At 30.0% G+C, this 14,459-nt stretch overlaps 1 protein-coding gene across 11 annotated transcripts in view; it reads left to right on the top strand.

Moving 5' to 3' along the window:
• LOC143223306 (3',5'-cyclic-AMP phosphodiesterase, isoforms N/G-like) overlaps positions 1-14,224 on the top strand; it is a 188,591-nt gene extending 174,367 nt beyond the window's left edge. For 10 of the 11 annotated variants that reach the window (XM_076451130.1, XM_076451128.1, XM_076451129.1 and 7 more), the window contains 9 exons: positions 420-510; positions 1,660-1,847; positions 2,633-2,731; positions 4,949-5,110; positions 6,973-7,072; positions 8,528-8,682; positions 8,993-9,115; positions 10,086-10,268; positions 11,495-14,224. In XM_076451130.1, the coding sequence (XP_076307245.1) occupies positions 420-510; positions 1,660-1,847; positions 2,633-2,731; positions 4,949-5,110; positions 6,973-7,072; positions 8,528-8,682; positions 8,993-9,115; positions 10,086-10,268; positions 11,495-11,800 (1,407 nt within the window). In that variant the 3' untranslated portion in view covers positions 11,801-14,224. The remainder of the gene's footprint in view (positions 1-419; positions 511-1,659; positions 1,848-2,632; positions 2,732-4,948; positions 5,111-6,972; positions 7,073-8,527; positions 8,683-8,992; positions 9,116-10,085; positions 10,269-11,494) is intronic. The other variant, XM_076451133.1, reaches the window with a different exon arrangement.
• The last annotated feature ends 235 nt before the right edge of the window (positions 14,225-14,459 follow it).

Genomic DNA, 14,459 nt, shown 5'->3' on the forward strand with positions numbered 1-14,459 from the left:
AAATATTGATCTGGCAAATTCTATACAGCCAGTTGAAAGGAAAGATATTTGTGTGAACCAGAGATGATACTGACACAGTTATCTCTGTTTTGTGTATCATTTCTGGGATTATGTTTCAAAAATAATGTACTTATAAAAGCTTGTGATTTGTATGGCTTCTGATAAAATAAAAAAAGTTTAGGGCATAATTGCCATAATTTTTTTAAAGTTCTACATATACACTATCCTATGTGCTTTGCAAAATAAAATTGAATATCTTCTCTAATGGAGACAAAATTACATTCTTATGGTATATACACCTACATAAACCATGAAATTTATTGTACAGAAAATATATTTATTTAAGATAATACTGGGGGAAATCTTGCTACACTTCATTATATTGGTTCTAGAATTGTTTTAAAATATTTTTTATTTAGTTCAGAAGGATGTTAAACAAGGAGCTCAGCCATTTCTCAGAATCTAAATCAGGGAGTCAGATCTCAGAATACATCTTCAGTACATTTTTAGGTAAGTTTAGGATCACTTAAACATTTAATTAAGATGCCAACACATTACATATAAAGGAATTCGTTTTAAACCATTAAACACATTTGATAACATAATTCAGTTTAATTTATCAACTTAATTTGTTACTTAAACTTTTTTCTGTTTAGTCAAAACTTACTTCTTCCTTTTTAATAAAGCCACCTTGTGTCAGGTTTTAAGCTCTGGGTTAACTAGAATTAGGTTGTCTTTCAGTCTAAGCACTAGTGTTAAACAGAGATGTGTTCAGACTAAATTATTAAGAGAAGAAGCTGTGAGTAGCATATGTTTAAAATATTAATTAGCACAGTTTAATTAAGCCCTCACAAGTATCCACATTTCATCATATTACTTACTGGCAAATCATATTATATACTTATTGAATATGTACTTATATATCTCCTGAATTTGGTAATAAAAGTCATGAGCTCATGAACAAAATCTGTAAATGGTCCAGCTGACCATAGTACAGAATTAAAACATGTCCCTCTACCTTTATAACAACAATAAGGCAGCTATGTTTTCATTATACTTTCTAAAGTAATTGAAAAGGTTATTTAAATAAGGGAATTTACACTAACTTTAGCAGCTCAGTAGTAAATAAACTTACATTACATTAAAAGTCTTATAAAATAACTACCCTCCTTATCTCATCCTGATTATGTAAACTAAACTACAGATTGAAGAAAAACTGTCATGTACATGTCCCTGGTATTAATTGTCATGAAGAAGAAACAAAGTTTCTTCTAGTCATAGAATCTAATTTTTTATTTGGGATGATTAGAAAAAGTTTAATGTTTATATCCATTTCTATCAAACAATATGTAGGTATATTTGTTTTCTTTTCTTTTTACTGTGTTTTTGAGGTTTGAAACATGTTAGTTTTTAGTGTAATTGTACATTTAAACATACATAACACTAAATATGTCAAACATACTCATAATGTTATTATTTTTAAATACTAAAAGGGTATCTATACTTTCATAACACTGATAGGCTTTAGTTTGTTTTTCCTTGAAGTAAATTGAATAATTATGTATTTCTAACAGATATTTATCAAAACGTTTATTTAAAGTGACACTTTAGTTTTCAGTTTATCCTGTAATAATAGTCATTTGTTACATTTAATTTAAGATAAGCAACAAGATCTCGATATTCCAACAAAGACTGTGGATGTACATCACAGCCAACGACCCCAGCAGAAGGCAGGAATTGCAATGTCTCAGATCTCTGGGATTAAGAAGCCATTGTGTCACACAAATAGCCTCACAAAGTTACCAAAATATGGGGTAGAAACACCACATGAAGAGGAGCTAGGAGAGGTAATTCACTTAGATTGTTTGTTAAAATAATAATTACCCATGGTACCCATGAAGTCATCACAAAGGATAAAAACGTTATGAAAGCAAACAATATAAAATTGCTCAATGTGATTAGTATTATAAGAAGAATACAGTTTAAGAGTATTTAGAAAAGATATTGATTGTACAATATACATGTTTTAAGTAAAAATATATATATATAGATGTTTACTTAATCAAAAAAAATTATTTTTTAAAAATAATCTTTACATATTATATTGTTATAGAGAACAAAAGTGTCGGAACTATGATACTATCAGACTGTATACAGTGTATGTAAGTTTACCACTGGAAGAAATATAATCTACTTTTATTTAAAACCACTTGTACTACAAATTGAACAATTAACTTTTTTCAATGTCCTCTCCCATTCCCCTACACCTGACACTTACCTATGTAAAAATGAATGATTCCAAAAATATGCTTGTAATTGCAAAGGAACATCTCAACAAGTTTTTGATAATTTTTCAAATGCACAATACTTCTTTGAGTCTTGCACCTATGCTTTAAATAAGATGTCTGTGTAATAATTCTAGTTGTTGTGCAAAGGGGCACAGTTACCTGCATTAATTTTTATTAAACACAATTATTGAAAATTATTTTTCACATGTCAACACTTGAAAACCTATAAAAATATAATTATTGACATTAACGTATTTGTAACATCAACTGTAAAAGTGTATGATATTCAGCTTGAACATTTTATTTTACAAAACATAACAGTTGTTCATTTTTCTCTTTTATAGCTTCTTGAAGATACAAATAAGTGGGGAGTGGACATTTTTCAAATAACAGAGTATTCTACACATCGTCCTCTTACAGCTGTGACATACACAATCTTTAGAGTAAGTATTCATATTCTTTATATCATGCTCATACTATGGTACATTGAATGTAATGATTTAGTATAACTAGTTAGTATATTATCTTTTCATAATTTTTTCACTTTTATTTTCCTTTTTTACAATGATGATGTGGAATACTATATATTAGCATGCACTTGAAAGTACTACAAGAGATGTAAAATGTTTTGTTGTTAGTCAGTATTCATTACATTCAGTAAAACCTGTCTAAACCAGAAATATCAAAATTTTGCAACATTATCTTAAGATTTCTCTTATAAAAGGCCCTCTATATGGCAGAACCTGCATAACATGGACAGAAAACTATCTTTCATCTACCTCATCTATCAACAAGTACAATTACAATCTCAGTAAGGTGGTAAAAATGTTTTTGATTAAATATTAATTTCTTATTTAATTAATAATTTCTTTAAATATTAATAAATTCTTGTTTATTAATTAGTTTAAATATTAGTAAAATCTCTGACATTTTGTTACAGTCAGTATTGGTTAAATAGTTTTTTTTTTCTGTCATCATTATTTTTGCAGTTAAATTAGTTTCATGATTTGTAGAAATATATTTGTCTTTTAAGTGCAAAATTCTACTCTTTAAATAATTCTCACAAAAAAAATTAATTTCTACCTTCCCTAATTTTAAAATTTAATTAATACCCTTATATTTAAAAAAGCTACTAAATACCCTCACTTTTTTTAATTTGTTTGTTATGACGATTCTAGTGAAATTCAAACTCTGATGCAGATGATTCTGTAAACGTGGAAAGTTTTGTGAACGTTGACAAGAATGTTTTAACAGAAACTGATGAAATTGATTTAAAATATATAATAGAATTGCAAAATGGTAACAGTGTGAGAGATTCAGAAGATGAACAAAGTAGAAAAATTAGTGATGAAACAGAAATTCCAACTACATCACAAGTGTTAAGTTATATTAACGCTATCAAATTGTATGCAAAAATGAAGGGGGAAAATGAACTTCCTGAAAAGGCCATAGAATTGGTGTTCTCTTTCAACTGCATGAGAAAGCCCATTAAAAACACGAAACAATTGAAATTGGACACTTCCTTCAAATAAATTTGATTAAGATTTTGTATACTTATGTATATTTTGAGTGTCTATTTTTGTTCTTATTCTAATAAATATAGCATAAACAGTATAATACCTTTATTCACAAATGTCGTACTTCCCTTGAATCAAGCAAGTATAGTGTTTCTCTCAAAAAGTATATACAATTAAGGAAATGCATGTTCACTGTCTATGCTGTAAAACCTGCTTAAGCCAGAAATTTTACTTAGTCCAGTGCAATTCTGCCTTAGACAGGTTTTACTGTATTACATATGTGTATGAGAGTAAGGGCAATAAATGTATAGTTGGAAAAAACTGACTCAACCAAACTCAAGATTCCTAAAAAAATAATCAGTATTTCAGCTGATGAAAACCTAGGTCTGTAAGTTTTTTTTTTCTTCTCAGAACATGTAATAAATTTGTCTTACGGGTTTCAGGCTCCTGTTTTACATTCTTACCATTACATTAAATAGTTGTAATACTAGTGAAACCATGGTTACTTTCATTAATGTGAACTCTTTAAAGTCACTTTTAAATTGACCCATTATTTCTTTTAATCTTTAATGAACAACTCTGCTGTCACATGCGTGTGTATTAAGTGGCATAGTTTTCTACAATCTAAGTTTCAGGGGTACTAAATCACATATTATATGGACTGAAGTTATTGTCATCAAATGTAACATTCCCTGAAGGATAAAACTATAATTTTGTTTTCTAGATAACGATGTAATAATTTGTTTTTTACTATTCTGTGCACCAATGTGACACTACTATTATACAGGGTGTTCGGAAAGTCACTGTGCTTTTATATATTTATTAACAGACATGTTTCAATATAGAATACAGGAGATAAATATGAATTACAATTATAAACAATGTTGAAAGTGACCCCCGTTGACATCAATACAGGCCTGGATCCTTCTTATTTTGTTTCTAAACACCGCTATCAGTTGCTGGCTTGAAATAGACTGAATGAATGCTGTTATCGCTGCTTCCAAAACTGCACAGTGACTTTTCAAACACCCTGTAGTTGTATATGTGTTTTATCATCATCTGTGTGTAAGTATAACTTCTGATCTTTTGTGCATAGCTTTTTCCATAAAAAGAACATAACTTTTAATATTGTATTTCCTGAAGGACAGAGATTTACTGAATACCTTCAAGATTCCAGCAAAAACTTTAATTAACTTTCTTCTGACTCTGGAAGACCATTACCTCAAAGTTCCCTATCATAACAGCATTCATGCAGCTGATGTAACTCAGTCAGTCAATGTCCTTCTACTCTCCCCTGTATTTGATGTAAGTATGCCCCAGGGATTTTCGATGTCATTTTTTTTCGTTTAGGATGTAACTCGATTATTTTACAAATTTAAAGCTACAGAGAATAATGATGTTTAAACTTTTCAATGGTTTATTTGTTATGAATTTTGCTCAAAGCTACACAAGGACTATCTGCACTAGCCATCCCTAATTTAGCAGTGAAAGAATGGAGGTAAGGTAGCTAGTCATTACCACCCATTGCTAACTCTTAGGCTACTCTTTTACCAACAGAAAATGGGACTGACCATCACATTATAATGTTCCCATGGCTGAAAGGGCAAGCATGTTTGGTGAGATAGAGATTCAAACCCAACTTTATAATGGATCAGGTTTGTGAAATGAAACTAACACAAATACCTTAGCAACTATCATATCCAGAAATTCCCATCCAATGTGCAAGTAACCCAGTGTGGCCTGATGTGAAAAATCAGAATGTGTTGTTCTATAAATTCAGTGTTCAAATCTGGATTGATTTGATTTGCTTGCTTTTTTTTTAAATATGCTGATTGATATTAAGAATATGTATAAAGAAATTAATTTATACTACTTGTTACAATATGTTAGTGAATATGGCCAATAAGCATAGTTTCGTACACAAGTGCAACTGGGGATTACTTTAGAATGAAAACAACTACATTTCTAGGCAGTTGATAACTATGTTTATTATTATTGGAACAACTTCATTGTTCTTAAAGATAATTACCAAAACTAACCAAGACATTTTCATCATTTAAAGAAAAGATTAAAAGTACTACATATAGATTTTTAAGAAAGATATTGTTTCATTATGATACACTTAACTATTTTATTGAGTTTAAAACAAATCAATCAGATTCTGAGATTAATTCTGTCAAATGATGCACAGTGAAATTCATGGCTATACTTCTACAAATAATGGTGAGTGAAATATGTGGAGGGTTACCCAGCAAAAAGTTAAAATAGGAATATTCAAACCTTCCAGATTACTATTCAAAACAATAACAGAGCAGACTGAAGTGTGAAAAATGGCATTTTACTCAAAATAATGAATAGGTGGTGCACTCTTCCAAAAAATGGGTGGACTTTGTTCACCCTCAAGTCTTACACTGGTACAGTGAATTTTTTATATTAAATTCGCATTTGCATTATTTTAATCATAGGTTAGCTAAATATTAAGTGCTACCTAAACATTATTTGTTTTCACATATTTCTGACTGATATTACTGTAGCCCATGCTTTTCACCTGGATATTTCAAGAAAGTTTAATGTTACATGATGAATATGGACTTCATTTTTTAACTTTCTCCAGAGCTTAATTAAGAAACAGTTTTAGATGTATAAAAAGTAAATTAGGTTGAAGTGAGTTACTGAGTTACAAAGCTTGTTATTAAATTAATGAGTAAACACTACGAGATTTAGTCAAGTGCTATGAAAACTGAGTTTGCATTTTAACAAATCTCTGTAGAGATACATGAAAGTTAATGAAATATAATGGTTTTATTTTCCATTAGTGGACTGGATGTTTTTTTTTTCTTTCTTTTTTTTGAGTAATTCAAAATAACCCAACCAACAGTTGAAACTCTTACAGAAATATAATAAAACTTAAAGACAGTCGATACAAGAAAAGACAATATTTACTTTCATGTAGTATTTAAGGGAAGATCATTTATCATCTAAGCTAAGATTCTATATCTTGATATGAAATATACATCACTGCACTAATCAATTTCACCAGTTTATTCTGTTCTGATTGAATAAGTTGTTATGGAGACATGTATATGTAGTTTTTATGTTTTGTTTTATTTGTCTTTACAGTTTGGATTTTAAGTCTAATATATCTGACCTGTTTCTTTATTCTACAGTCTGTGTTTATGGACCTTGAAATTCTCGCTGCTTTGTTTGCTGCTGCTATCCATGATGTGGATCATCCAGGAGTAACCAATCAATATCTAGTCAATACATGTAAGTTGGCCAGCAGCCTAACTTTTTTTTTTTTTATCAGTAATGAGTTAATTTTGACTACTGTTTTTTGTTTGTTTGTTTTTGTTTTTAACCTTACAGTTTTCTGGGCAGCACTTTGTAAAATTTTAATATTTAAGCAGGAATTGTTTACCCGTTTTGTTTGACACCTTTTCCTACTAGTATATACAAGTTGATTAACTTTTATGTGAGTTTTTTCCTTCAATAGTTGACATTTCTTCTTCAGGAGAAGAATAATCAATTATTCAAAAGCACTCAGCATCTGGGTCTCTTGAAACCCTCTTTTATTTTGTTGATTATTTGTGTTAATTCATTCATAGTAGCTCTCATATACTTGATATTTCTCACTTTTTTAAACATTTATATGGTTAGAAACAAAACCATTTATATGGTTAGTGGAGCAAAAAGAGAATTCATAATTAATTAAACATCAGCTTGAAGTTCCAAAAGAAATGACTTATTGTTTATGTGTTCTACAATTGAAATGGTGTGCAGGTCATTTAGCTGCTCGTGCATAATGGAATAGGTTATTATTATTGTTATAATGCATCTGTGTCTTGTATGTTTTAACAATAATAGGGGATAAAAACACACAAAAATATTTATAGGTGTGATCCAAAACTTGAAAAGTGTGTAGGACCACTTGGTCTAATTACCATTTCTGTTTCATCAGTAATTCCTAGAACAGTGTTTACTGTTCGAGTTCATTACTTAAAGCCTATCCCATTGAAATTGTGTCACCTGTCAGTACATAGTTTTGGCTAGTAGCCAGGTTAAATGGTTTTTAACTCAAATTCCATTAACCTCAAATGTTTTTCTAAACTTCTTTATTGACTTTGAATCATTATAATAAGCCAGTCTTGTCTGGTTAATCAATACTTTATAATAATAAACAATATATCTAAGTAATTATTTTTGTCATATGCACAGCCACACTCCATTAAAAACCTAATATAGCCCTGACCTTTTGTTTTATCCATTTATCAACTGCACATTATGGAACTGGAACATACTTTTCAGTCTTTAGTTCTCCAGTAACACAAATAACAGTACTTGTTTTAAATAGAATGATAGTCTAATAATGCAGATTAAAAACGATTATTTATGGTAAGTTATTTTTATGTTAAATTTATTTTGCTAAAGTTAAGTTGAAATGTTGAAAAAGTATTAGTGTTTTTATTCATTAACTGTGTATTATCAGTTATAAACTAATAATTCATATTAATATAAAAATAATTATAAATTACATTTATGGCTTGTAACACTTTTGTAATATCTTGCGATAAAAAAAAACAACTGTAAACACTAACTTTATGTTACAAAGATATATCAAATATCTTTTTCCAGTAACCTACAGTGAAACTGAAGCCATTAATTAATTTTAAAAATCTGAACACTTACTAACATGCTATTACTTTACTTATGTTTTTTATCCAGTGTCTGAACTGGCAATAATGTACAATGATGAATCTGTCTTGGAGAACCACTCCTTAGCTGTTGCTTTTAAACTGTTACAAGATGAAAATTGTAACATTTTTGAGAGCCTTAACAAGAAGCAACGACAGACAATTAGGAAGATTTCAATAGACATGGTAAGCTACATAGTAATATATAAGTATTTGATATTACAATTCTGTTAATACTGTTGAGATTACTGAAATATGTCCTAGGACTTCAACATTTGATATCTACAGCATAATATTCATAAAGATACAATGGAAAGATTTCAAAAAAACATTTTGTTTTCATAGCAAAGTTCTGGGACTCTTTAATACAGAGCATCATAAGCGAGATGGGCAAATAGATGTTTTATACCATAATTATACTGTGTTGTTTCTTTTTTGGTCTTTTTTAGGTAATTATAATTTTTATTAGTAATGCTTATGGGTTTGAACTCTGCAGGTTCTTGCTACTGATATGTCCAAGCATATGAGCCTACTTGCTGATTTAAAAACTATGGTCGAAACAAAGAAAGTTTCTGGAACAGGGGTAGTGCTTCTCAACAACTACACAGAAAGGATCCAAGTAGGTTAATTCTTCTTTGCTATTCTTAGGGTTTTAGTTTTCACAAAAAAGTCACCACCATTACATTAAAGTAATGAGTATAAATATAAACCTTGTAGAGAGTGTTATGAGCAGGGCTGGATTAAGGTTTAGTGGCCCAGATAATATTTAGAAACAATAACTCATTCTGGCCTCTATTCTGCTTGTTTTACCAATCATAATTTTTGTCTATTTGGGTGACTGAAAGATTCCGTGTATGGCCAGGGACCAGGCCAGAGTGGCCTGTGTGTTATTATGGTACTTGATATGACAATAATCTAATATTTCAATTTTAGAGTGTTGTTTGGTTAGAATATTGCATGCTCTTTCTTCTTTTTACTGATAATACAAGATCTTGATATAAAAAACTAATGTTATACTATTATTTTGACCTTTAGCTTAGTCTTTTCAGCTGTGGGGGCATTATAATGTGACGGTCAATCCCACTATTCGTTGGTAAAAGAGTAGCCCAAAAGTTGGTGGGGAGTGGTGATGACTAGCTGCCTTCTCTCTGGTCTTACACTGCTAAATTAGGGACAGCTAGTGCAAACAGCCCTCGAGTAGTTTTGCACGAAATTTAAAACAAACCAAACCAAAACTTTAGCTTAATTTTAAAAGGTGTCATACAGTTATAAACATGATTTCAGGGCCTATGGTACAATAACGGCATTGTAAGTTTCTCTAAACAGGTTTGCAGTTTATGGAATAAAGGTGTTGCATACTTTTAACAAACACAAATATAATTCAAGATGCATGTACACATACCTTGTTTTCTAGTAGGCATATCTAGGTTCAAAAATTACTGTTTAGTACATTTGTAATGTGGCAGTTAACACCTTTTTTTTTTCTACAACAAAGTACCTATTTTTAAACTCCATGATTCAAAAACATTGTTCAGTAAGAAACCTTTGACTTTTATAGTAAATGATTGCTTTCTATTGTAACTATGCAGGTCCTTCAGAACATGATTCACTGCTCTGACCTCAGCAGTCCAACGAAACCACTGGAGATGTACAGGAAGTGGGTGGACCTACTTATGGAAGAGTTCTATCAGCAGGGTGACAAAGAACGTGCACAAGGCCTGGACATCAGTCCTATGTGTGACAGGCACAATGCAACTGTTGAAAAATCCCAGGTAAGCATCAACTATTTACATGCTTGGAATTACACTCATTTACAGACTCCTAATAAAAGAATTTGTTTCCCACAGTGTTATATAGAAGTAAATGCTCAGTGTAAAATAGCATACCACAAAGTCCCATTGAATGTTGCATTCTTTTCTCTTCAGGCTTTGGCTATTTACTCATGGTATTAATCTTTCAAATGTGTTGAATGTTCACTCACAACTTACTGGTAATATTTTTCTTGTCATTTTGCATGTAAATACATAATATTATAATCACTAAAAGATAAAAGGACTCTCACTAACTGTTATCAAAAAGGCAGTGTGAAATATTTTAGTGTTTTGTGTTTCTTTTAAGGTGGAGTCTGTGTGAGGTGAAAAAATAATATGAATTATGTCTAATATTGATCTTTAGAAGTGTTAGAAATCAATAAAACTGTAATCTTGTCACATACCAAGGAATTAAACAAACTATATTGTGTGAAACATAAAAATTTCATTATCTATAAGAGAGAAAATATAGTTGTACTTGAAACTATAGCTGGACAGTTAGCTGTATTTGCTAATTGTTTAATTGATGGTCCCAATAATTAATTACATTTGATTAGCTGATTAGTAAAGTGTTTCTTAAACCAAGTAAAAAGAAAAAAAATATTCATGATGGGTGCTACCAACTCGAAGCTTTCCCTGTAGTCAGCAGTTCATTGCTACCAACAACAACAAAAAAGACTGGCTAGCAGAGGGTGCTGCCAGTCAGCTGCCTTCCCTATAGTTTGTGACAAGAGCAGATAGCCTTGGTAGATTTTCTCGTAACAAATACAGAATGATCAAGCTTGGTAGCAACATTCAAAAATTACTTCAATATTTAAGTAAAAATACAGTAGAAATACATAGTATTTCATACTATACAGTAGAAATCCAAAACACTAATTTTAATTAATTAGTTTAATTGCACTTTGATTTATTATTTAGCTTATGTCGCGTAATTGATGTAATTCCTGTTCATAGGTAAACAATTAAAGTACCTAGCTTTAATGGAAACAATAAGAATTCTTCCAGATATATCTTGCAAACATAACAATTGATCCACTCCCCACTTCACAAACCAACCAGAAACAGTATAGCTGGGAAGTTGTTGTTTTTTTAAGGTCAGTAATTTTATTTGAAGGACTTAGATCTTAATATTGTATAATGTTATTAAAATAAGTTTTCATTCTAGTTCAATTTTGGTCTTACAGGTTGGGTTTATTGATTACATTGTTCATCCACTGTGGGAAACTTGGGCTGATCTTGTCCATCCTGATGCACAGGAGATCTTGGATACACTAGAAGAGAACAGAGACTGGTATCAGAATATGATCCCTGCCAGCCCCACTACCAGTACTCCTGATCTTAATCTTGACCAACGATCAGCTGGAGATTGTATTGATAACAGTTCTAATCAACCACCAAAGTTTCCAAAGTCATCAGATAAAATAAAGTTTCAAATAACTCTGGAAGAGCCAGAAGAAGAAGAGATGGAGGAAGGAACATCTACTAAATGAGAAACCTAACAAATTTATATATATATATATATATATACACACACATATACTGTTAGATTGAAAGAAAGTGAATCTTTGTGATACTTTATAGCTGTTTATGACTTTATGTACAAAGTGAACTCAGGTGCATGAGAGATTACAATTAATTACTGTTTACTCTCACATTGTGGCTGTAAGCTCAGAACTGCTGTAGTGACCTCAGAAGAAGTTGTCACAAGATGTTCAATACCCAACAGAAAGAAAAACCTATACAATCTAGTCTTTTGTCTCTAGTGTAGAATAAATAATACTCAGCAAAATAATGCTGAAATGTTAAGTATGTTGTGTATAAAAACTCTTGTAAATTTTTTTTGTACCAAGCAATGTTTTGTGCTTAATTTTGTGACAGTATTTGCAACTCCATTTCATTCCCCAATTATTGAATTTAAACATTTCATACGTAGGTTTTATTTTCAACATAACTTATTAGCCTAAATAATTTACTGTTTATAACAATGTACAAGTTTATGGTGTTAGACGAAAACACAACTAGTTTCAATTAATGTTTGGGCTTCTTACAGATAGTTGAATTAGGAATGTTCAGAATTTGTGTTAGTGCTTGTTTTTAGATAGAAACATCAGTCTTTTGATTGATTCTCTTTGAAGATTAATACATTGTTAGAAAACTGCTATTAGAATATAGAAAGAAGAGCTGTCTAGATAAAATAAGAAACTCCAATTTTAAAACTTTTTCTCCAAAGTGATGTTCAGGAAGTACCTTTTTTGCTCATTTTCTTTTGTGAAATTTTTATTTGGATTTTTAGTAACAGTTTTGTTTGTTATCTGATTTCTTCGAATTTGTGTTGCTGACAAAGTAACTGAATAAAATCGCCTGTGATACCACAACAACACTATGAAAATAAACACAGTACCAGTGACTAATAATAAGTTTTAATGTCTTGTTTTTGATAATAAATTAAGTAATTTTGTTCGTTATTAGTTTAAAATAATACAAAATTTCAATATTAATAAATAATTTATCTCTGGCATGATGCTGGTGATATTGCAATAAATATATACATGTACATATTTATTTTATCCTTGCACAGAGTTGATTATTGAGATTTCTATTAAAGAGTGTTTTAGTCAATAACATAACAAAACATTCTTTAAAAAATTACCAAGTTGTCTTTGTCAACTGATGACTGTAAATGCTTTGTTATTGAATTATCACAGTACTATGGTATCTCAAAACACAATAAAATTTGTGTTTATGAGTGTAATACCAAAGCACGTAATTTCAGTTTTCCAGTGTTACATAATATTGTAACATTATTTCAAGTACAGGCTTCCATTTTAGTGTATTGCGTTATCTAAGCTTTCTCACACCCATACCTGTTATTAGAGATACAGCTGTAGCACCTATTGGCCCATTATATTTGGTTAGTAAAGTTTTTATTACAGAATTGTGAGGAAGAATCCTAAGATGTTTTCCATGATGTTTCACATGAAAATTTTCCTCAGCTTTTCACCCATCCCTTTAAACTAATGCCGTTGTATGAATTATATAAGATAATTGTCTTAATGGAAAGAACATTAATAGATGAAGTACCTTTCCTAAGATAAAAAATTCACTTGAGTGAAGTGACATAATTCTGGAGTACAAGCAAACTAGATTCAAAACAAAATTCAAAAACTAAGAGTAAATGTTTGACAACAGGTTTTATTTTCATTCTAATATAGTTTTCATCAACTTGTTTAGTATTTTTACGTACATAACATTGAATAAACCTTTCAGAATTTTACTGGAGAAGTGAAGAAACTTTATTTAAAATAATTACTTCCTTTGATAAAATAAGAAGAAAAGGTGTTTCAGATACGTTTGTTTTCTTCTTATGGATAGGCTTAATAGTTTCATTAAGAAAAATAATATATAACGATTAATTTAAAATGCTTTTCATGAAAAAATCAACGAAAAGAATTAATTCCTTTCTAAGTAAGTATGTGATGGAATAAATCTCTCCCTTTTGAATATTTTGAATGGAATCAACATAATATTGTATTTAAAGATGCAAATTTTTTCCTACGGTAAAATTTTTAGAAATATATTAAATAGCAAGTATAATTCTTATTGAACAATTATTTGACTCCAGCTTAAAAACACACAATTCATTGTAACTGTAAATGTTAGAACAATTTCTTGAACACTTGTATGAACAAGAGAAGTTTTTATTTGTTTGCATACAAGCAGTATTAGTTCTGAAGTTACATTATACAGTTTCTATTGTGTTTACTCATGTTCTTATCTGTATGTAGTAAAAAATATGTAGATGTATTGAAAACTGAAGACCATATTGAGGTATTAGTTTCTAGTATTTGTTAAATACATACATTGGCTGAACTTTAAATATTTTCCTGAATAAACTATCCGTGTTTTCTAACTTATAGAGCAAACAAGTTTTAGTTGGGAATTCAAAGTACAACTAAACAATTTACTAGCAAAATAAAACTGTTGTGGTTGATATCATTTTTCTACCTCTCGCAAATCAAAGCTGTGTTTTGAGTTTCGTTACATCTCGTCACACAATTATAAAAATATTTTAATTGTTTTTACCTATTCAAGTTTCAAATCCGAATTTTTATTTTGCAAACTATAAATATTTTCGTGTACTTTATTTAA

Source organism: Tachypleus tridentatus, chromosome 8, assembly GCF_004210375.1.
Source record: "Tachypleus tridentatus isolate NWPU-2018 chromosome 8, ASM421037v1, whole genome shotgun sequence".
NCBI lineage: Eukaryota > Metazoa > Arthropoda > Merostomata > Xiphosura > Limulidae > Tachypleus > Tachypleus tridentatus.